This window comes from Adiantum capillus-veneris, chromosome 29 (assembly GCF_014529385.1).
Source record: "Adiantum capillus-veneris isolate H3 chromosome 29, ASM1452938v2, whole genome shotgun sequence".
NCBI classification, from domain to species: domain Eukaryota; kingdom Viridiplantae; phylum Streptophyta; class Polypodiopsida; order Polypodiales; family Pteridaceae; genus Adiantum; species Adiantum capillus-veneris.
The window spans coordinates 22,406,470-22,431,168 of record NC_140959.1 but is presented as its reverse complement, the minus strand read 5'-3'; the positions used below and the strand labels follow the sequence as shown (position 1 = coordinate 22,431,168).

The following is a 24,699-nucleotide window of genomic DNA, read 5'->3' as shown; positions in this document are numbered from 1 at the left end:
GTACAGGCCGCAAATCGCGGAATTCTGTACGCTCTGCCGTCAGTCAGCTTTTCCGCTTTTCCCGTCGCAAATCACGGAGATCCGTATGGTGCTGCCACGTCAGCCCTGCAACGTAATTTCCGGGACTGTTTTTCCCGCCAGCCGGGGTGTGTATGCATCTGCTGCCCATAGCCAAGCCATGCCACGCCACCCATTTGTGACAGCCCCTCCATTTATAAGCACCAAGGATAAGATTTTTGAAGTCTATCAATACACGAAGGATTTGGACACTGCTTTAGCCGAGGTTCGCGAGGCTCTATAGAAGTCTTAAGCACGGCCAAGAAAGCAGCTGATAGACATAGACGAGACTTGAAATCGAAGGAAGATGATTGGGTGCTCTTACGTTTTGAGAAGGCACGCGTAAGGAAACGAAAGGGAAAGGAGCGGCTTTTTCCGAAGCTTAGCATGAGGTATTATGGCCCTTTCTAGATTCAAGAAAAGCTAAATGATGTATCCTTCAGACTCAAGTTGCCAAACACTTGGAAGATTCACAATGCTTTTCATGTGAGTCTCTTGAAATCCTTTAAGGGTGAGGTGCCAGTTGACAGGGAGCCTGCTGAGCAACCTGAAGTGGAAGAGAGCGAGGAGATACTCGTTCCAGAACAAATACTGGCCCATAAAGAAAGAAAAGTGAAAGGTAAAGTGATTCGGCGGTTCTTAGTGAAATTCAAGAACTATCCGGCATTAGATGTGAAGTGGATGGAGGAGGAGGACCTAGCAGATACTCCTCGGATTTTGGAACTTTATCTTGAGGCTTTTGGATTAGCTGTGTCTATTCCAAAAGATCCCGCATATTAGCAGGGTTGAATCTGGTGCGGACGGGATTGCACGAGAATCCGCTCCTTTGTCATAAATTACTTGGATGGAATAAAGTTACTGAGTTCCCTTTGGATTTCAGGGATACTACTGTGCTAACAGTATTCTGCTGTATGACTTTACGAATAAGAAAACTGAAAATGGGAATTCCCGAAATTGAATGTGATTGATGTGTACTCTCTCGTGTGATTTTGTTTGAGTGCAGGATTGAAAGAGACGAAATGACTGCAGCATTTCGATCTTGAGAATCTATAGACATGATTGCAATAAGAATTAGCTAATACGACATCAATGAGGTCCAGGATGGATCTAGATGCGATTGCTAAATACATTGCTAGGAATCATGGTCTTAGATTTGGAATCAATTTTTATGTGATTGATATGATGTGAATGTGCACTGATTGAGTTGTCTTTGTGCAAGTGCTAGATTTGTGTTTGTCTAGTGCGTCGGTACTTAGAGTCAGTGTCTACTGAACTAGTTTATGGCCTCTGTCTGTTTTGCAGGCGTAATCGAGGGCGATTACAACTCGTGCAAGTACTAGATTTGTGTTTGTCTAGTGCGTCGGTACTTAGAGTCGGTGTCTACTGAACTAGTTTATGGCCTCTGTCTGTTTTGCAAGCGTAATTGAGGGTGATTACAACTCTTTCAAGAGGGGGGTATGTCATAAACTTACGACGTGGCATGCTATAGGTTGTCCCAACTTATGGGCACCTGCCGACAGGGCCCTGCGGACAATTAGGAAAATTAAAGAACTGGCGGACCGGCTACAGTACGAAAATCCGCAATTTGCGTTGAGGTGCTGACGTGGCTGGCCGTACGGATTTCCGCATATCACGCAGACTGTGCTGACGTGGCAGGCCGTACAAAATTCTGCTTTTTGTGATGGCTGCTTTTGGGAGCCAAGTGCTTTTGAGTTGAAGGTTTTTCATGTACTGCTTTTCCCCAAGGCCAAGGGCCTTTTTTTAAAGTCCCTTGGGCTCTCTCTAGCTCACTTTGTGCTAACGAGACGGTGAGCAGATGCGACCCAAGGGCAATTGTACTTTCCTTAAGCATTAATACAAAAAGAAATACCGAAAGGGGCGCTAGTCTTTGAGGCCAATCTCTCTGGGCATGGAACTACACCGAGCCGTGTCGACTCAATTGAACTATGAATTAAATGTGAAGTGTTTTAAAGTGATTCTCTCTCGTGTGTTGTGTCAGTTTCCAGACTTGTGGTGTCCAAGTTTGTTACATGTAAGATGCAGTGGAAGTGAATGTTGATATTGCTCAAGATGAGTGCTTCGAACTGTGCTCAAGGGTTCCTTTTACTTACGAAAGGGAGAGCCTTTAGTTCCTTTAGAGAGAGAATGCAATGATCACAAACAAAGTGAATGCTATTGTGAATGAAGGTGTTGAGACTGTGAGAGAGAGAGAGAAGAATACGACACCAGACGATTCTCAAACCCTCCTCCAAGGGTTCCCCTCTCTATGGCGAGAGAGTTCTATGCTGTAAATTGCACAAATCTGGTACAATGGTCTAGATGCAATGGACACGCTGACGATGTCAACGACAATGATGACGACGACGAGGACGGCGGGTTGAAAACTGAAAACGCTAGGGGCTGAAATGGGAAATCTGCAAAACGCTGACTTTTTGCGTTGAATACTGACACCGTGTCGATGACGATGCGCTGAAAACGCAGATGCTGAAAACTGAAAACAGCGGGTTGCATCTGCAAACACTGGCTGACTCGACGGTATGGCGAGGATTTGTTGCAGCTAAATGAGACCTGCTGAAAACTGAAATTGCTGATGTGCTGGGCCTGATCTAACACCGGAATCTGCAAACTCTAGGCTAGGTTTGCAAACTGAAAAACGCCAGGCTGAATCTGCTACTGATGAAAAACGCTAGGCTGAATGTGCTGCTGAAAACGGTAAGGAGAGAATCCCCCAAAAACGTTGTCTGTGTTCTGTTGACTGAAAACGCTAAGGCCTCCTGCAGATCTTGCTGAGAAGGTGCACTGCAAGTTGCTAGAACTTCTTCTGTCTCTTCTGCTAGAAAGTGCTAGCGCTAGGTTTCTTTTATACTGCCTAGCAAATTTGCCCTACTCACTTTTGCAACAAAAGTCACTTATTAAATAATAAGTAAAAAATGAGTAATTTGGGAAAATGGGTTCTATGCATTGTAAAATGCTTATGATGGGTACTGAATGTCATGCTGATGATCATGCTATGTGCAACCAGAGGATATGGAACTACTAAGTGCCTGGACATGCACGGCCTGCGCACAGGCTCACAAAGGTGCTAGAACACTTCCTAAGCTAACTTGAACCCTAGACCTGAGATAGCTTGTCCACATGCACATAGGGTAGATGTGCACGTGACATCCCCTCCTTTTCAAAGTGAGGTACTGGTACCGAGCTGCATGGCTTCCTTGTAGTCGGCCAGCAACTCTGGGTAATCTCTGAAAAACTCTTCATCGATCCACACTGCCTCATGGGTTCCTCGATCCTTGAACTTCAAAAAGTACTGTCTGACTTGCTTCTTTGAGCCATGGAGAAACCGATGCAACAATACTTGCTCCGGTTCCATGACTTCATCTTGACCAATATCAATATTCTCTTCCGCTGCACCTGACATTGGTATCAGAGCTCTATGTGTCACAAACTGGTGACGTGGCGTGCCAGTACACATCCACACACACACCCCGATGGGAACCCTAAATGCTGACATGGTTGGAGTTCCCGAAAATGGCGCCGCATGCTGACGTGGCAGGCCTGTACAGTAGGGCCGAAAATCGCGGAAAGGATGCCACGTGGCAGCGTGTACGGACCTCCACGTTTTACGGCACAAATTGCGGAAATTTTTGGTAGCTTTTGGTCGATGCTTTTCCTACACAAAGGATGCAAGAGAGAGATACCCTTTTTGCTTTATTTTATTAAAGGATAAAGAGAGAGAGAGAGAGAGAGAGAGAGAGAGAGAGAGAGAGAGGCCTATGCTTCTATTAAAGCATAAAAGAGAAAGAGAGAGAAAGAGCTTTTGCTTTATTTTCCACAGAGCTTTTGATTTTCAGCTTTTGGAGCTCTACTTTTGGCATCCCATGTAATCTTTAAATAAGTGGGCTAGCCTCTCACAACTCAGAGCATCTGGATGCAGAGTCTGAGCGTGAGCGCCTGCCCACACTGTTGTACTTTGAACTCGATTAATACAAAAAGAAATACCGAAAGGGGAGCCAGTCTTTGGGGCCAATATCTCTAGGCACGGAACTCCGTCGGGCCAGTGTCGAATAAATTGTGAACTGTGAACTGTTTTGAAATGGTTATTTGGTTCTGTCGCGGTAGATTCTTGACTTGGAGTATCCAAGTCTGTTACAGTGGTATCAGAGCACGACCGATTTCTCTTCTACGAGAAATCCGATCCCAATTTTTTTTCCGCAGCACCTATGGCTTCGGGCATAGATCAGTCGACTCCCTCTGCATCCGAAGATGCGGGAAGGGATGACAACGAAGATTCAGGCAAGGAGTATGGCCCGGAGGATTCACAATGTTTTTCATGTGAGTCTCTTGAAGCCTTTTGAAGGCGATGTGCCTGATGATGAACAACCCGAATTGGACGAAAACGAGCAGATACTCGTTCCAAAACAGAAATTGGCACAGAAAGAAAGAAAGAAGGTAAAGCGAACCGACGGTTCTTGGTTAAATTCAAGACCTACTTTGCGTTGGATGCGAAGCAAATGGAGGAGGAAGACCTAGCAGATATTCCTCGGAATGCGAACCTTTACCTTGAAGCTTTTGGTTTATCATAGTCTATTCCAAATGGAACCCAGAATTCAGCTTGGCCGCAAATCTGGTGCAGTGGGATGCACAAGAGGGGAGTCAGTCCGCTCCTTTGTCAACAGATGCCTCGATTTTTGAATACTAGAGTCACTGATGTCTCTTTGAGCTTCAAGGATATTGAGAGCTGACAGTATTCTGCTGGATGACTTTATGAAATGGAATTCCGGAATATGAAACTGATTTGTTCTTGACTTGTTTTAAGTGCAGGAATTGATAGACCAAATGATTGCAGCATTTTGGTCTAAATGATCTCGAATAGACATGGTTGCAATAGGGGTTAGTCAATCGGGCATCTATGAGGTCCCGACTGGATCTAGATGCGATTGCTAACTACATTGCCGATAAATCATGGTCTAATATCCGAATGAATGTTGAATGTGATTTGTCATGTGATGTCCTCTGATGTCAAGTGATGTCGTGTGATGTGGCTGTCGATTGGTACATGTGCTAGTTGTGTGTTCCTAGTGTGTAGGTACTAAAAGTCAGTGTCTGCTAAGGTAGTTTATGGCTTCTATCTATTTTGTAGGCGTAATCAAGGGCGATTATAATGCTTTCAAGAGGGGGTATGTCACAAACTAGTGACGTGGCGTGCCAGTACACATCCACACACACACACACCCCGATGGGAACCCTAAATGCTGACATTGTTGGAGTTTCCAAAAATGGCGCGGCATGCTGATGTGGCAGGCCTATACGGCAGGGTCGGAAATCGCGGAAAGGATGCCACGTGGCAGCGTGTATGGACCTCCGCGTTTTACGGCGCAGATTGCGGAAATTTTCGGCAGCTTTTGGGCGATGCTTTTCCTACGCAAAGGATGCAAGAGAGAGATACCCTTTTTGCTTTATTTTATTAAAGCCTAGAGAGAGAGAGAGAGAGAGAGAGAGAGAGAGAGAGAGAGAGAGAGAGAGAGAGAGAGAGAGAGAGAGGCCTTTGCTTTATTCTATTCAAGCATAAAAGAGAAAGAGAGAGAAAGAGCTTTTGCTTTATTTTCCACAAAGCTTTTGATTTTCAGCTTTTGGGGCTCTGCTTTTGGCATCCGGACGCAGAGCCTGAGTGTGAGCACATGCCCGCACTCTTGTACTTTGAACTCAGATTAATACAAAAAGAAATTCCAAAAGGGGCGCTAGTCTTTGGGGCAAATATCTCTAGGCACGGAACTCCGTCAGGCAGTGTCGAATAAATTGTGAACTATGAACTGTTTTGAAGTGGTTATTTGGTGCTGTCGCCGTAGATCCTTGACTTGGAGTGTCCAAGTCTGTTACACTGTGCGTGCTTCGGCTTCACGAACTCAAGGGAAGAACCTAAAGAAGAACCCTAGAAGAATCAAGAACCCTAGAAGAGCCAAGAACCATCAATAAGCCAAGTTGAATCAAGAACCCAAGGAACCTCTCAGTTGTTTTTCCTGAAGAATCTTAGAGTCCCGACCGTGGACTTACCAGATCCCCTCTTCATTTCCACATCTTTGAAGGAAGATCGATATCGGATACACGACAACCTAGATCTTGAGTACCAAGATCTACTAGCCTTGTATGCGGATATGGAAGGAGTTAGAGACATGATCCCTAGCCTCTTCTGCATTTGCATTTGCATTTGCATTTGCATTCGCATGTAGCGTGCATCTACTTCCATCGACAAGAAACCCTTGGATTTTTCTCTGAGCACCCTTACCTTTCAGCTTCCCCCGCAACGTTTTCATTACAAGACTATTCGGGTGGTAGTGCTTGCTTGCAGGCAAAGTCAGCACGAAGGCTGGTATTCTGCGACAGTAGTAAGGCTACCTAGCAACTCGTATAATCGGTGTTTACATCGCAACAGTACCTACGTCCGTAGTATCCACCCGTTTGGAGGAATTTTCATTGGTGATGCATCCACAGCATCAGAAGTAGTCAGCATCAGCAGTATAGATAGAAGTTCGGCAGCTGTGCCTCACTTTTAACAGGGGGGATGTCACATGCGCACTTCACTTGCGCCACGTGGACACGCTTCTACCATAGTCTAGCGTCAGTCTTAGCTTAGGACTGAACCTGGCACTTTGTGAGCCTCTAGCATGACGTGCATGTCCAGGCTGGTCATAGTTGCATACCCTCTCTTGCACAAGAACAATCATTTCATCATGCAGGCATTTTACCGCGTGAAACACCTCTTATAAGTCATTTTATTAAAAGTGACTTTTGGAATTCTTTTTGTAAGTTTGTTGGGAAGCTTGCCCTACCCAGCATATAATTTCTATGAATGAAACCCATTGGGCACTCAGTAAAAGTAGAAGAAGCAGGACACAGAAGGGCAGGCACCCGCAGTAGAGCAAGCAAGTACCCACAGGTTCCAGCGTTTTTTCAAGATCAGCCCAGCTTTTTCAACCTCAAGCAATCAACATTTTCAGCCACTACCACCAGCGTTTTCAGTTTCCAGCCTTAGCCTCGCGAGAGCCCACATCCTCTGGTTATAGATCCTCGCCAAATTCCCCATCTAGTACTAGATCAGCTTAGCGTTTTCAGAATTTAGCATATCAGTCAATGTTTTCAGATTTCAGCCAGATCAGCCATTGTTTTTGTATTTCAGTCCTAGCCTGGCGAAGCGGTTGCAAATCCAAGCCGTAGTAGCAGATTCCCAGCAGTGCATCTAGCATTTTCAGTTTTCAGCCTTGACGCCGTCGTCCTCGACACCATCGTCGCCGTCAACATCGTCATGGTCATCACATATCTCTATCTTGACGACGACACCTTCGTCATCATCATCGCAAATCCCTATCTTGACGACGACACCTTCATCATCGTACATCATCGTCGTCGTCCACATCATCATCGTCGACATACGGAGCGAGTCAAAAGTGACTGGAACGGACGTCGGACGGTCAAAAGCTGCCTCATACGGAGTTCTACCAATGATAGAGGAATAAGAGTCGTTCAAAATTGCTTGAACCAATGGGTAATAGAGCTCCTAATGAGACTGTTGATCATGCACATATGACTTCAAAACATCAAAAGCCAACTGATTGTAAATTTCTGTTTGACCATCTGACTGTGGATGAAAAGCCAATGAAAAATTTAACGTAGTGCCAAAATTTTCACGGAGTGCATGCCAAAAATTGGACATGAACTTAACATCCCTATCTGAAACGATTGACTTTGGCAAACCATAGAGGGGGTACCAATGCTTTATGAACAACCGTGCTACATCTTCTCCGGTGACCGTGGCCTTACAAGGAATCAACATGCAAAATTTGTTGAAACGGTCGACAATTGTCAAACATTGAGTGTTCTGTGAATGCAAACTAGGTGGAAGGTTAGTCACAAAATCTATAGAAATATCCTGAAAAGGTCCATCGGGAATAGGCAGCGGAAGCAAGAGGCCTTGCTACTTACCCCGAGGAGCTTTTACCTTTTGACAAATGGTGCTCTGTGACATAACGAAACAAATCCTTTCGCATTTTAGGCCAAAAAAAGAATCTTTCTATTTCTTCCAAGGTGGTGTTCATTCCCCTGTGCCCACCCGTGAGAGAGTCATGAGCATCATGCAATATGGTTGTCTTGAGAGAGGGCAACACACATAGACAGTGACAAAAATATAACAAACCTTCACGAATGAGATAGTTGCTAGGCCCTTGGGAAGCAAGAGCCTGCCACTATTGCTTACCAAACTCGGAATCTGCATATTGGTTCTTCATGCTGTCAAAAGACACACCCTGAAGAGAAACTGTGGAACTTGACTCAAGAGCCAGGATCTGTCCTTTGCGACTTAATGCATCTGCAACACGGTTAGCTTTACCAGGCACATATTCAATCAAACCTCCAAATTGCTCAAAAAATTGTGACCATCGTGCTTGGCGATCACTCTAATGTGCACTAGGCATAGACTGGAGCCACTTGAGGGCTTGGTGATCTGTGAGAACTATGAACTCTCTACCATACAAAAAATGCTTCCAATGCTTGAGAGAGTGAATGACAGACATAAGTTCTTTATCATAAACTGAATAGTTCCTTTCTGCACTATTCAGTTTTCGACTAAGGAATGCAATTGGACGGCCATGTTGCCGAAGCACAGCGCCTATGGTGACATTACTAGCATCCGTCCATACCTCAAAGGGATCATCCCAAGAGGCAAGGATAAGACACGGCGCTTTTGTCACCGTACCTTGAGAGCTGTGAAAGCCTCAATGGATGCTTCAGGTAAATCCACGCGTTGTCGACGAGTCTTTACCCCTTTCAAAACATCTGTCATGGGTGCAGCAATGCGTGTAAAATTCTCTATATGCGAACTATATGGTTGACATAAACCAAGAAAAGAACGCACATCATATACAGTTTTGGGCAAATCCCAATTACGTGTCTATTCTACGTTTGCGGGATCTAGCTTGACGCTATCTGCAAAAATGATATAACCCAGATAAGTAACTTCAATGAGAAAAAACTTAGATTTCTTAGCTGCAATGTACAACTGACACTCATCCAAATGGGTTAAAACCCTTTTTACATCCTTTTCATGTTGTTCCCACAATGCAGAAAAAATGAGAATATCATCAAGAAAGATGAACACACACACACACCAACCATATCGCCAAAACGGTCTACCATGAGACGGTTAAATGTACCCATGGCACCTATCAATCCAAAAGACATAATCACATATTCCCATTGCCCTCGCTCTGTGCGAAAAGTGGTCTTGTAGATGTCGCCTTTGAATACCCTTATTTGATGGTATCCACTTTTGAGATCGACCTTACTAGAAACCTTTGCCCCATTGAGCCTGAGGCATCGGAAACTTGTTCTTGACGATCATCTTGTTCAATGCCCTGTAATCAACACACAAACAAGACGAACCATCCTTCTTGCGGACAAATAAAGTAGGAGCAGCAAAAGGACTTACACTCGGAAGTATGAATCCTCTAGCCACCAACTCCGTGAGTTGCCGCTCTAACTCTTCTTCCTGAGTCTTGTTCAAATGGTAGGGAGCCTTATTGACTAGCTGTACCCCCTCCGTGAGTTTGATGTGATGGTCCTCCGGCCGCTTGGGAGGGAGACAGGGTGGAAGATCATCCTGCAAAAAGAGGTGCTTATACTTAGTAAACAAAGCTAAATACCTGTCTGGAGCCTTAATGCTCTAGGTAACTGAAGAGGCATAGATGAATGCCGCTTGTGCTCCTCTTCGTAATTCACCCTTTGCCTGCACATGAGAAATGAGAGGTAAAGAATGCAGACCCTCCTCACCATGAATGATCATGGGAGAGTCACTTTTTGCATTTAGAGTGAGAGTATTGTTTGCCCAATCAATGAGAGGGTTATGCTCACGAAACCATCTAATGCCCGAAATCATATCACATCCTGAGAGAGGAGAGACGATAAATTTTATGCGGAAGGAAGCTTGTTAAACAGTGAATAACACATCAAGGCACTCTTGCATAATGAGAGTCCATACCACAAGCGAAGCTCGACACCTCGAGAGGAGTTGTCTGGCTAACCTCTAGGCAGGCTCTCTCTACAAGAGAGGCACCAATCACATCATGCATACTGCCTGAATCAAACAATATGACAAAACGTTGACCTGACCCTTCACATGATCATAACATTTAAAGAGAGACTCATCAATGTGTGTGCCAGAAACATGTGGAGACTCAGATTGGTTCACTAAAGTGCTTGTGGTAGATGTCGGTGCTTTCGGTTCTTTAGGTGGTGTTGTTTTAGGACAAGCCTTCTTAATGTGACCCTTGACGTGACATTGATAACATCTACCTTCCTTAGCATAAATGACTTGTTCTTCTGGCATTATGTAACCTCCTATAATTCCTTGTGCGGCTTTTTCGTCTAGGGCTAGCTTAGGCTTAGCAGGTGCTTTAGCTTTACCCTTAGATTTATTTTGAGAGTTCTTTTCTGAAGGATTAGAGGAATATTGGCTAGAAGAGTTACCGTTCTTACCGTTCTTACCGTTATGTGGGTTTTGAGCAGTCTGAGAGATACTATGAGAAGACTTGTTCTCCTTAGGCTTTCCTTTGTTGTGCTTCATCTCCTGCGCGTGAGCAATCGCTACTGCCTTGTTGAGATTATCAGGTAGCACAAGCAGAGATTCAGAGTCCAACAATCCAGTCACTGAGAAGTTGAAGTTGAGTAAGTATGACGGTAAGATGGATGCTAATGTTATTCATTCTTGGTTGTATCAATTTAATGCTTACTTTGCGACAACTAAGAAAACAGGAAATAGCAGAGTTTTGAGGGCAGCCATGTATCTTGCCGGTGATGCCATTAATTGGTATCATGCATGGCAAGAGGCACAATTGGCCGTGCACCTAGAGGAAGCCAAAGAAGGCGTGCCCCTTTCCTTCAATTGGGCCTACTTCCAAGACAAGCTCAAGGCGAGGTTTATGCCACCTGAGTACCTAGCGCGGTTGAAAAACGATTGGCGGAGTCTCAAGAAAAATCATTAGGAGGAGGATGGGATCTAGGAGGGCCTCTTTATTTGCCATGAGATTATGGAGGTGATTAACATTTGGACAAATAGATTCACGCCATGTGTGCAAGAATGGTGGGTGTGTAAGAGAGATGTAAGAGTAGTCAAAGAATGCACTTTTTCCCCCAAAAAAGGGGGTAGGAAACTTTATGGTTTTCGGCCTTCCATAACTTCTACATATGATCTCTGATTTGAGCGGAGATTATAGATTTGTAATCTACACGCCGAGCTCTTTCCGAGATATGGTTTTGCCCGTTAGATTTTAACTTTTATTTTGGGGGAAAATTTGAATTCAAATAAACTAACCGTTTTTGCCTGTTTGAATTCGAAAACTGACCTTTGATTGCTTTCTTAATACTAGAGGTTTGACTCCCTTAAACTGCCAAATAAAGAGGCCCTCCTAGACCCCTTTCTCTTTCTAATGGGTATGCAAGTTATGTCTTTCTCTAATCGTGTTTTGCAGCTCAGCACCCTATTACGCAAATCGGATGATGAGCGCAAAGAGGCATTCCTTTATGGGTTGGATGAGTATATCAAGTTTGATATCGAAGTACTAACTCTTGTTGGCGTTGGTCTCTCTTTCAAGGCCGCTCTCCTTTCTTCGGCCGCTATGCGTTGAGCTTCGCGTGCTTGCTCACGCTCAAGCTCCATAGCTGACCTTCTTTCTTCGGCCGCCAAGCGCGCTTATCACGCTCGCGATCCAAGGTGGCACGTTGCGCCTCTTGTTGCAGCATCATGTCCATCATCGACTTGACCAAAGCCTCCATAGGATTTGGTGCAACCTGTCGAGTAGATGGGGAAGGGGGAGGGTAGGAAAAAAATCCTCATGGTGGGGAAAATTCTTTATCACCACTTCCATGATCATCACCTTCACGCAAAGTATCCATTCCGCTTCGAGTGATGACCATACACTGAGATCTTGGGTACTTAAGCTCTCGAGGAACATGGGTTCTTGAGGTTCTTGAGGTTGCAATCAGTGTTTGAGAAGGCTTTTCTCTTACCCGAGCTCGGCTCTTCCCTGCGGGCGCACCCCTTGGCGGCCTTGCGCTCACACCAAGGTTGCTTTTTCCCACCTCACGTCAATTGGCCGGCCGCTAAGTGCACGGTCCGCTCTCAATGAGTGAAAAGAGGAACGAGGGGAGGCTGGAGAAGCCCTTCTTTCTTGGGTTACCTGTCACTCTTCAAAAACACGATTAGGAATCGACACGCCCAAGTGGACTTGGGTTACGTTGACCGCAACAAGCAAAAAATTTCTTTGATTCTTTCCTTAGTGATACAGAACACTGCTAAGGTTCTGATACCAATGTAAGGTGTAGCGGAAGTGAATGTTGATATTGCTCAAGATGAGAGCTCCGAACTGTGCTTAAGGGTTCCTTTTACTTATGGAAGGGAGAGCCTTCCGTTCCTTTAGAGAGAGAATGCAATGATTACAAACAAAGTGAATGCTACTGTGAATGAAGGTGCTGAGACTGAGAGAGAGAGAGAGAGAGAGAAAAGAATATGACACCAGATGGTTCTCAAACCCTCCTCCAAGGGCCCCCCTCTCTATGGCGCGAGAGGTCTATGCTATAGATTGCACAAATCAATGGTCTAGATGCAATGAACTTGCCGACGATGTCGACGACAATGATGACGACGATGAGGACGTGCTGAAAACTGAAAATGCCAGGGGCTGAAATGGAAAATCTGCAAAACGCTGACTTCTTGTGCTGAATACTGACATTGTGTCGGCGATGACGACAAATCGACGATGATACGCTGAAAACGCAGATGCTGAAAACTAAAAACAGCGGGCTGAATCTGCAAACGCTGGCTGACTCGACGGTATGGGGAGGATTTGCTGCAGCTAAGTGAGACCTGCGAGGCTAGGGGTTGGATCTGCTGTGGCTAAGTGCTGAAAACTGAAAACGCTGATGTGCTGGGACTGATCTGACGCTGGAATCTGCAAATTCTAGGTTAGGTCTGCAAACTGAAAAACGCCATGCTGAATCTTCTACTGATGAAAAACGCTAGGCTGAATCTGCTGCTGAAAACGCTAGGGAAAGAATCCCCCAAAAACGTTGTCTATGTTCTGTTGGCTGAAAACGCTAAGGCCTCCTGCCGGTCTTGCTGAGAAGGTGCACTGCAAGTTGCTAGAACTTCTTCTACCTCTTCTGCCAGAAAGTGCTAGCGCTAGGTTTCTTTTATACTGCCTTAACAAATTTGCCCTACTCACTTTTCCAACAAAAGTCACTTATTAAATAATAAATGAAAAATGAGTAATTTGGGAACATGGGTTCTATGCATTGTAAAATGCTCATGATGGGTATCGGATGTCATGCTGATGATCATGCTTTGTGCAACCAGAGGATATGCAACTACTCTAAGTGTCTGGACATGCACGGCCTGCGTACAGGCTCACAAAGGTGCCAAAACACTTCCTAAGCTGACATGAACCCTAGACATGAGATATAGCTTGTCCACATGCACATAGGGTTAGATGTGCACGTGATATTACACCACCTTGCATGGGCATGTCAATGCAAGAGAGTTAGACCGGCTCCACAATCACAGGCCCCACGAGCGGGCTTTGAGCTTTGAGGAACCCCCTACTGGGGTTTCGGAGATTCCCAGACACTGACTCAGCAGATGTAGCTCACCAGTCTGAGGAGGGGTGGCACCAAGTTCGGGGCCGCCGCCGACAGGGCCAGGCTCCTCGCCCTAGTGGTTGCCCCTCTGTTCCTCGCCAGGAGTGGGTTCTCATAGGAAACCGCTTGGAACTGCTCGAGCAGGGGACTGACACAGACCCGTCTTCTTCCTCTCCTCCAAAGCTGGAGGAGCCCCCTCACCCTTGCCACCCCCCCCTCGTCCCCTACTCCTCCCGCGCCTCCTGTCGCATCCTCTCCTCCACCACCCCCTCACTCCTCCCCTCTTGCTGTTGTTGGGTTTGTGAGCTCTCCTGCTTCCCATCGTTCCTTGGCAGCACCTTCGCTTCGAGTAAGCCCTTCCTTCGACCTCCTCTTCTGGTTGAGACTTCGGCCTTTGGGGTTGTTCCAGGGGGCCTCTCTAGCTTCGACATCAACAGACAGTGGGACACCTTTAGCTACGCTTTCACCCGCTTTTTGGGCGACCCCCATGCTGACCTAGAGGCAGCCTGTTTTCAAGTGCATGTTTTGCTCCTTGCAGCACGTGGTAAAGATGCTCTAGACTCAGCAATGGGTTACTCCTTTCCACAGTGCGGGCAAGACCAGCAGGACTGGACATTGGACTCAACACTTGACTTGCTCCAGACTCAGGCCCTGGAGTTCTCCCACCACACATGAGAGCTCGGGATCACAGATTGGTGTAGACTTTGTGGCCGTTGGCCAAGTTCATAATGACCTTGCCGGATGCTACAAGATGTCAACACATTCTTGTTCACTTCTTTACAGATTCACAACTCTCTCCTTGTTATGTATATACTCATGAGGATTCATGTGAAGAGGCTATGGCTTAGAGGACTGCACAAGCCTCTTGGGCATGGGTTAGACATGAGATGCAGACTAGGTTATCTCGCGGTCGTTCGGATGCGGACTATTCTCCATCCAAACCGGCCTCAAAGATAGCTCGTCTGGTTGTTGTAGCACCATCAGTCTTCTCCCACTAATCCCATGAGGATAGTCTGATGGAACATCCAGGGCCTTGGAGGTCCACAATTTGTGCGCCATCGGGGCCATCTGAGACGGGAGTTGCAAAGATGCTTCACATGGTTTGGCTTCAATCACAAGAAAGCACTAAAAGGTTTATTGTATTTCTCTCTAGCAAAATCAAACTCATGACCTCGGGCTTACAAAGTGTTCATTGAGCTAACCAGCCCAGAAGGACCAGCTTTGTACCCTATCTCCCACACCATACATATTATTTGTATCCACTCAAAGCCATGCCTTGGTCATGCACTATGTGGCTTCCCCATCTACCTCGCGCATTTCCCACTTGCCATGCCACAAGCTCCTTTGCTTTCCCACCATCTCGCACATCCCCAGTCCCCCCTCCCTTCTTTTTCTTTGCTCCTTTGCTTTCCCACCATCCCGCACATCCCCAGTCTCCCCTCCCTTCTTTTCCTTTTCGTTTGATTCACAAAGCTTCCAACAGCATCTTCATAGATTCCCATTAAAAAGTTCCCAAATCGTGGGGTATATCAAATTTCTTTCTTGGCATATGCCCACAAAAATGGCATGGATAGATAAAAAATAAGTTCCTTCTAGCTTACCCTAGAAATCATGTAGGTACCTTTGAAATGAGGATCGAAAGCTTAAAAAACATAGGATGTATTTGCACTTCCACATATTACAATCCTTATTGATTCAATGTTGAGCACCCATGAAAACAAACCATTCTATGTGTTAGAACTAGTATGTAAGAGAAAAAAGGAATTTATAATGACAAGTTCACCATTACACATGAGATTATCAAACCAAAAACTAAAATTGCATTACAACGAAATGGGTACAATAGAAAAGAGGTGGAGAATAGAAGAATTTATAATGACAAGTACACCATTACACATGAGATTATCAAACCAAAAACTAAAATTGCAATATGATGAAATGGGTACAAGAGGTACTCTTAAAATAAGATTTCACAAGGCATCTAGGGCTAGTACAATCATTTACTACAACCCATAAGAGTACAGTGAACCTCCAACTAGTTCTCCTACCAAAAGGGGTTGATCCATGAAGATAGGGAACACTTTTGGACTCATGTACAACTAGACCAAGTGCATGGCACATCACATGGCTCACTACCACATAGAATCTGACTCAATTGAAGGTGGTACACATGCTTGGTACAATGCAAGGTAGGATTCTTAGGGAGAGTAGTTGGTATGATGTGGAAAAGCCCACACACCCAACAACCCTCCCCTTGGGCTTTAGAATAACGAACCCTGTAAAAGGACAACCATAATTTCATCAAGACTAAACATTTCACAAAGATTAATGTCACATAGACTACAAGAGACCTCCCTTCAAACTAGGGGGTCACCACTAGACCAAAGCAATAAAAAAATATCCAAAGAAATTCAAATTAAGAGACCAAGAACCTCCCATGTCCTCTACAAAACATCACTATCATAAAAATCAAGGGAGCACACGTGGTTGTTCCTCTCTTCTTCCTTCTAGCCCTTTTTCTTATCTTCCTACTCTCCAACATGTGCCTCGCCTTATTTGCTATTTGAATGGCAGTGGGAAGAGGGGCCCCTTCTTATTGCATTGTTTACAAAATTTATTTTGAGACAATCTTTAGAAAAAATCCCTAATTCTCAAAATTGTAGCATTTCTTGCCAGATGCACCTACTAATGCTTCTCCCATGTTAAAGGTTGGTCTTTCTTTTAATCCTCTTCTCATGTGTGTGTGTGTGTGAATAAGAAGAGGAAATTGGACACTTAGTAGCTCTCGTCTATATCTTAGTATGTATGTGTACAAGCAGAAAAAATTCCTGATTTTCAAAATTGTAGCATTTCTTGAAAGCTTTATTTTACAAGAAAGCAGATGCACCTAATAATGCTCCTCCCTTGTTAAAGGTTGGTCTTTCTTTTAATCCTCTTCTCATGTGTGTATGTGTGTGTGTGTGTGAATAAGAAGAGGAAATTGGACACTTAGTAGCTCTCGTCTATATCTTAGTATGTATGTGTACAAGCCCACTTTTGGAAATCATGCCCCCTCAAGGCACATGTAGTGCATGAGGTTGATTGTATATTCTTTTCTAAGTCAATATAACAACTCCATTCACAATAGTATGGAAAAAAAAAAACTAATCAAGGTTCTAATCATAGCGGGACAGTCGGACCCTACCTTTTTGGAGCTGGTGGAGGCCACCCCTCTATGCCTTGCCAGAGCATATGATCTAGCTTGGAGGAGTGGTGTTATGGAGGGTTGATTCAATAGTGGAAGCTTCATGTTGGCTCATGGTATCCTTCGCATTTCTACCCCAAGGCTTAGAGGTTCCAAGTCCGTCATGTTTGGAGGTATTGAATTTCTCTTTTTGTTGGTTGTTATGCTGATTCTTCTCGGTTTGTCATGCATTGGTTCATCTTGGGCTATGTGCACCTCAATGACATCCCATGAGGGGTGGCATGACTCAATATAGATCCGAGTTGTCTAGCTAGGGAAGATTCTATATCAGGTGATTTTTTGTAGGTGATTGGGACCTAGGTCCCTCCCTTTCTACAACTTTATGGTCAATTAGGATGATTATGGTCTTAATGCTTTGGTTGTAATGGGCACAAGCTCCCTATAAAAGGCATATATTGTGCTTTTTGACCCCTTGTAATTCTTTTTGATATGGCCTCCGTGGCTCATGTTGAGCATGGCAAGCCTATATGGGTTGGTTGTTGCTAATTAAATGAACTCTCTCCATTTGGAGAGAACAATACTAAAAATAATTTCTATTTAAAGAAGAGGAAATTGGAATTACCTTTATATCACCCAAGTGTGGTACATTGGCTATCTTAATTCTCTGTTCCTACAACATTAAAATCTTTTCTTGTAGGAGATTAAGGACATTTAAAAGGGCTAGTGTCTTCTCCTTCGCCATTATAATGGTCACAATGTGATTATAGCTTTTGGGGAAATCACTAAGAAGGAAGGCAACTTTGTCATCTTTGGGTTTGGATATAGAAGACTTGAGTGACAACAATATATTTGGGGTTCTAGGGACGGTGTGCTATGATGGTTGCTCAACAAGTGGGACAAGCCGAAGTAACTTTGTCCAAGCTAAGGTGGAAGCTAAGGTGGCCTATTTTCCGTTATGCCTTTGAGAACTAAGCAATCCTTTGCTTGATGGCCATACCTACCACATGCATTTTAATTCCCATCAAACTTTGCTTTGAAGGTCAGGCATTCATTGGTGATGTGTGGAACCAAACAAATTAAGCACCATTGTTGCGCTCTTCTCGGATACATATGATTGTTTTGTGGAGTATAATTATCTTTGAGGATTTCTTGAATAGCCTTGGTCAGATCTTCCAAATTCATATCAGATATCTTTGGCTCTTTAATGATGGGCTTTATTGTCACCGGCTCATGCTTATATGCTTTTAAGCAAGCACACTTTGTTTCACAAGACACCCTTCGCTATACAGATAAGCTAGTGAGCAACCTCTCAAGTTGGTTTTGTGCAATTTTTCCTCTGCACAAGCAACTTTTGCATCAGGTGCAGTCACCAGCCATGGAAAAAGGAACATCTAGGGACACACTTCCAAGTTCGAGATCCCTGCAAGAGTGGTGTGCAGTGTAGGTAGTGTAAATGAAATTATAGAGGAGGACAAGATGAAGGTGGATGCGTGGTGAACAAGGCAGGAGTGCAAGTGCAGGTGAGCCCAAGCGAGCAGCGCGCAAGTAAGAATCCAGTGTGATCATGAGCAGTAGGCGATCTTTTGCCTCCCTTAGTACAGTCCAGCAGACCTCCGATTTTGTGCGAATTAAACCTTATAAAGCCAAGCCAATTCCCTTGGGCTGTATTTTTGGTAGACGGCTACCTGACATACAAGCATGAAAGTTGAAAGGATGAACGGCAACAATCTCCTACAGAGCTCAGGTTCCAAGTTCTAGAACTTCTCACAAGGATCCCCTGCTGACCATAGTGATAAGCGAATCCATAGCTGCATACAATATTGTGCTGAACTTGGTGTATAAAGTACCATATGCACGTGTGTGCTGAGTTTCCTTTCCAATTTCAAGAATTTTAAAGGCAAATTATGCCCCTTCAAAGGTAGGTTCTAAACTGTGTGTGTCAAAATTGCTATGCCGAGGATCTAACATCAAACAGCTGGCTACAAAACTGCTGGTCCTTGCTTTCATAATTTTGAGGCGTTCGGTGCTGTGGAAAGAGCACGCTCTAAATCTGAAATGAGGTCATCAACATCCTCAATGCCAACCTGACAAATTCAGGGCCAATAAATGTAAAATTATGTCAGTACAACTAAGAATTGGCAATGGAAGAAGTACTTACCGATAAACGAATCAAATCTTCTGTCAAACCACGGGCTTCTCTCACATCTGCTGGTATACTTGCATGAGACATGAAGCATGGAAGACTAATCAAAGATTTCACACTACCTGCACACACTCCAGAAGAGCTAGTGGGTACGTTATATGAAAAAAGAAAATCCTTTCAAAAGGTCTTCAGACCTCACATTGAAAGATCCAAACCCCTTGAGAAAGTTAAAAATATTAGGTTAGGAAAGCTTCTAGCACATAAAAGCATGTGAAGTAGAAGGCCAAACGTTTGTGCAAAAAAAGAAAGGTCAACTCTGAGTATTTGATTGTGTGTAAATAGAATGTGTAGTGCTTATCATCTATTGTGAAGTCTACTTTCGTGTGAGAAAGGAAAGGTATGTCAATAGCAAAATACTACACACACTAGCAAGCAAGCTATACCTTTTCTCAAAGAAACCAAAGCAAGGAATCCCACTGTGTATTAGCCCATAGCCCTTGTGCAGCATTAACAGTCCTTGCATCTTGTTCTTAGCTTAGCAAAAATATGGGACACATACAAGGCTTAAGGTACATCTAGGGTATGCAAAGACCCTAATGCTGTGCGCAAAAGCTTCTATTGGATTGGGCAGAAGGCAGATGTTCTACGCTATGTCCGCCTGCTTGACATGCCAAAGGATAAAGGCAGAGATAATCAAACTCCCTAGTAAACTTCAGGAGTATGAGAGTATAGTCAAAGTGCACGATTGTTGCACAAATTCCAAAATGGCTAAATGTGGGGTAATGAGAACATGGTGAATGACACAATTTTTGCACAAATCCCAAACTGCAAAATGCAACCTCTGAAAGGTTAAATAAATGGAATAAATTTTCCCCCTCGCCCAAAATATGAACGCAAAAGGTTGATCACTTACCAAAGCTGACAGTGATGCTAAACAGATTAGTGCTTTCTACTATGTGCTTGGAGACTTCTACAGAGCCCGTTGTAAAGCTTAATACAGAACCTGCCCCCTTGGCCTGCAGAAAAGCAAGCACAGATAAATTCAGCATTCAAAGTCAATACTAATAACCTCCTCTATAGGTATGCTCATGTGTGCAAGAGAGGCCCACCTACCTGTGAAAAATGTAGATCTCTGCCAGGATGGTTCGGTAGTCCAGCATAATTTACTCTCTTCACTTGCTGATGAGAAACCAAAAACTCTGCAATTTTTTGTGCATTACACTGAAGCCAATCATACTCAGGCAAACCATTCAAGAACTTGGACCACAGAGTGTTATTTAAGAGATCCTTTTTTGAAGGACCAATCTCTCTCTCTCTCTCTCTCTCTCTCTCTCTCTCTCTCTCTCTCTCTCTCTCTCTCTGTGTGTGTGTGTGTGTGTGTGTGCACTGGTGGCTCTGGCTCATGCCGGCACATGGTGGCTCGGCAAAGAGGTAGTCACAAAAGCCTCGGCGCACTTCATAATGCTATTCAATAAGAATCTTAACCCTAAGCCCCAAATTAAGAGGAATTTCTCACCCTCACAGAAACGTCTTCTATGCCAATCTCCCGCACCCGCAAAACCTTTCTTGCAGTGGCAGCGGCACCAAAGACAGACCCTATCACTCGTCCTAGAGGCCCAGATTCAAGATCTTATCGAGGAGAATGCTCAACTCAAGCGACGATTGTGCAAGCTTGAGAAAACGAAGGAAGTAGAGAGCCAAGCTCTACTTGCAAAAGCACACGAGGTTGAAACCTCTCTTACCGAAACTATCAAAGCAGTTCAAAAAGCAGTCAACGAGGCAACACATAAAAACATCGACAACAAAATTCACGCAACCTTACAAGAAAACCGGCTACATGAATCCGTGACTCTCTTGAAGCAATCGCCAGCTCAACGACATACTCCAACCCGTAAATATCAAGCCAGAAGCCATCTCTTGGATCAATGACTCACATAGGAATGTGCCACCTAAGCATTGTATCCTTCCTCTCAAGGACAAAGAAGAGCGGTGGAAGCTACTACGTCAATCTCGTCTCCTAAAGGGAAAAAAGCTTTGGATCGCTAAAGAATTGACCCTGAATCAACTCAAGACGAAAGCAAGTGAACTCAAAAAGATGCACGACGCTCACAAACAAGGCAAATGGGCAGTCTATCCAGGTCGCAAAGCAGTCATCCAAGAGTTTCGAACTCCCAAACCGGCTCCCCCCTCACCTGACCCCCCTTTGGCTTTATCATTTTTGTTTCCATTACCCTCTTGATGGACCCTCAATCCTTAACTGATATGTATCTACGCTTCACTTGAAAGCAATCGTTGTAATGTTTTGTTTTTGGTCCCATAAGTCATATCTGACCTCCGTGGACGATAATTCTCTCTCTCTCTCTCTCTCTCTCTCTCTCTCTCTCTCTCTCTCTCTCTCTCTCTCTCTCTCTCACACACACACACACACACACACACAATTAGTCTGCGACCTTCCTTGAACCAAGAGCAGAAATCCTTGCATGGTCCAGACTCATAGTGGTATGGAGACCTCCACCAATTCAGAAGGCGAGTAAGTTTCCCCTTCGGATCCTCCCATGAGTTCTCTCCCTATTCCTCTATCCTTGCCACCAAATCCCATGGATTTCATGATGTGGATGATGATGGAGATGATGATGCGGCAAGATGAAGCACGCCGACAAGAGCATGTGGACGCGGAGGAGGCACGTCGACAAGAGCGTGTGGAAGCAACGGAGCAAGAGGAACATCGATTGGGGGACGAAGCCGAGGCTCGTAGTCAGGAGCGCAAGGCAGACGCCGAGGCTCGTAGACAAAAAAGGAAAGCCATGCGTGAGCTGATCACAACTTTGGAGATCTGATCCGATATCTCCTCTTTGGAGCCGGATCATAAAAAGCTTGCCAAGACCATTGCGAAGGCAACCAATGCTACACGGACGACCCAACGTACCCATTCCCGAGAAGATTACATTCAATAAGTATGACGGTAAGATGGATGCGATTGTCATTTTATTCTTGGTTGCATCAATTTACATCCTATTTTGCGGTTGTTAAAAAGACTGATAATAACAAAGTTCTCTTGGCTTCCATGCATCTCACGGGGGATGCCATGACCTGGAAGGATGAGTGGATGAAGAAGAAGGAGAAGGCCCACAGGCGACCCATTCTGAGTCTCTCCTTGTTCCCGCTCTCGAGCTTAGTTGGGAGGAATTCGAGGAGGATCTAAAGATTTGCTTCTTGCCCCCATAGTACTTGAAGCGATTGAAGGAGGGTTTTTGGGCTTTGTCTCAACAAGGTAAACTTGTGATGTCGTATGCTAACCGTGTGTCTTAGTTCGGTGGACAATTGAGGAATCGAATGAGGAAAGGTTGAAGGTCTTTCTCTTTGGATTGGACCACTCGATCAAGTTTGATGTAGAAGCCGGTGATCCGAAGACATTACAAGAGGCGATACGCTTGGCTCTACTCCAAGAGATGGCGCACAAGGGTAAGCTCAAGACGGCCTATGGTAATGATGACTCTTCCTCTCATGACTCCTCTAATGACAAGGACAAAAATTTGAATGTGAATGGTAACAATAAAAAAAACTCTCCAAACTCTTCGTCTCAATCTAATTCTCCATCTACATCTCAATCTAAGAGGGATAAATCTAAGGATAAGGATAAATGAGATCTCATAAACCACAACTCACACCTCATGAGAAAATTTCTTAAGGAATCGTGGTCAATTAAGTAGAGAAGAATAGGCATTGTGTACAAAGGAACGTAGGTGTTTCATTGTCACGTAGTAGGTCACATAAATAAGGATTGTCCTAAGAAAGAATCTAAAGAGGAATCTATCATTGTGTTGTTTGATTCTGGAAATTCTCATGATGTCATAAGTGAATCTCTATTGAAATGTGCATGTCTTTAGACTTCTCCTATCCCACCCTCCCAGTGCAAGGGTTCTTTGAAGGCATGGACACTTTGGTCTCTCAAGAATGTAATGATGTCAAATTGGTCATTCAACAACCCCAATTTACTCGGCGTTTTGTAGTCTCTAAACTTGCAGGATGTGATATCATTTTGGGCATTAGAAGGTTTCTCAAGTTCAAGCCCATCGTCGATTGGGAGAAGTTTACGCTTCTCATCAATGATAATGTATCGCAACGCGTCCTCATTCGAGGCGAGAGCGGTATTCTCTCTCTCCCTCTCATCTCTGACGTCCAGACTAAAAGAGAGCTACGCCGAGGAGCCCAAGCGGCGGTCATCTATGTCAACCCCACATCAAGGAACTTGGGTATTCCTGACAAGTATGATGAGTTGTTTACCAAGTTTAAGCACTTGTTTCTCCAGGATGATCTTCCTCCTATAATTCCTCCCGAACGACTTGAAGATCATGTCATCGACCTAGTGGATAGAGCACAACCTGTAAGTAAGTTTCCATATCGTTTGAACAAGGCTAATGAAGAGGAGTTATAGCGTCAACTAGGTGAGTTGTTGGATAGGGTTTTATACGTCCTAGTGTAAGTCCTTTTGCTGCTCCAATTCTTTTTGTTCGTAAGAAAGATGGCTCATCCCGGTTATGTGTGGATTACAGGACCCTCAACAAGATGACGGTCAAGAATAAGTTTCCTATGCTGTAATGGAAGGGCACCATGTGCCAACAAAAAAGAACATCCACTATCTTTGCTTTCCCTTTTTCAAGGATCTTAAGCACTTTCTGCACTTCTGACTGAGCAAGAGCAGCTTGCAATTCTGCCATATGTTGCCTGAGCCGTTCAAGCCCTTCTGCTTGTCCTGCCACGACGGGTATATTTTTTTTTCTACCAAAGACCGCCTCTCCTTAAGAAAGGAAACGAGAGGACCTTGCTCTGATACCACTATCACAGAAATGGAAGCGTGATCGTACACTTTTAGATCTTATTTACGATTTTTCATTAAAAAAAGAAAATAATGCAAGAAAATTGACACAGCACTAGGGACCACAAAATGTGATGGGTCCCCCCCCTTAGAAGGAGATTTCTTATAATTTTTGATAATTACAAGCGCATAAATTCAACACAGCATACGCTCTTGCTGTCCCAGTCACTACTCTGATGCGTAAGAGCACATATATTCATAAGCTTAGCGGCTGAAATTTCCATACCTATAGCCGTGGATGGCTAATTCTGCTTCGTACTTGAGATTTCCTAAGCGGGAAATACTTCTGTTGTTATCCTGCTCGCATAGGAAGTATCCACACGAGTTCTTCTGGGCTAAATTTTGCTTCTGGATGCGATCGGAATGCTGAAATTTGTGCGGACAGCCCGTACTATGCTTATCAGAGTGCGACTAGTGCACACAGGGACGCACACAAGCTCTGTGGGCTGTCCTTAACTGTTCTCATGCGCTTCGTGGCCTCCTACAAGCTCTTTATGGACCCGGAGCAGCAATCCGTTGGAGAGAGAGAGAGAGAGAGAGAGAGAGAGAGAGAGAGAGAGGACTCTACACGGGTGGAAACTGTTGCAACCAAAGCCCCCAAATGCTAGCGCTACCTATTTTATACCCCTCGTGTGAGTTTCTTGGCCATCTGGCGCCTCATGCGCGCGCGCGAGAGAGAGAGAGAGAGAGAGAGAGAGAGAGAGAGAGAGAGAGAGAGAGAGAGAGAGAGAGAGTTCGCAATTAGCAAAACACTGGCTA

General features: G+C 44.5%; 1 protein-coding gene across 1 annotated transcript in view; it reads right to left on the bottom strand.

Annotated features, from left to right (window-relative positions):
• Positions 1-18,461: 18,461 nt before the first annotated feature.
• The window catches only part of LOC147418886 (cystathionine beta-lyase, chloroplastic-like), a 45,657-nt gene continuing 39,419 nt past the window's right edge, over positions 18,462-24,699 (bottom strand). Inside the window, exons 10-13 of the mRNA XM_086506355.1 lie at positions 20,178-20,285; positions 19,978-20,080; positions 19,080-19,186; positions 18,462-19,005 (exon numbers count right to left, since the gene is read on the bottom strand). Coding sequence (XP_086362481.1) covers positions 18,925-19,005; positions 19,080-19,186; positions 19,978-20,080; positions 20,178-20,285 — 399 coding nt within the window. The 3' untranslated portion in view covers positions 18,462-18,924. The remainder of the gene's footprint in view (positions 19,006-19,079; positions 19,187-19,977; positions 20,081-20,177; positions 20,286-24,699) is intronic.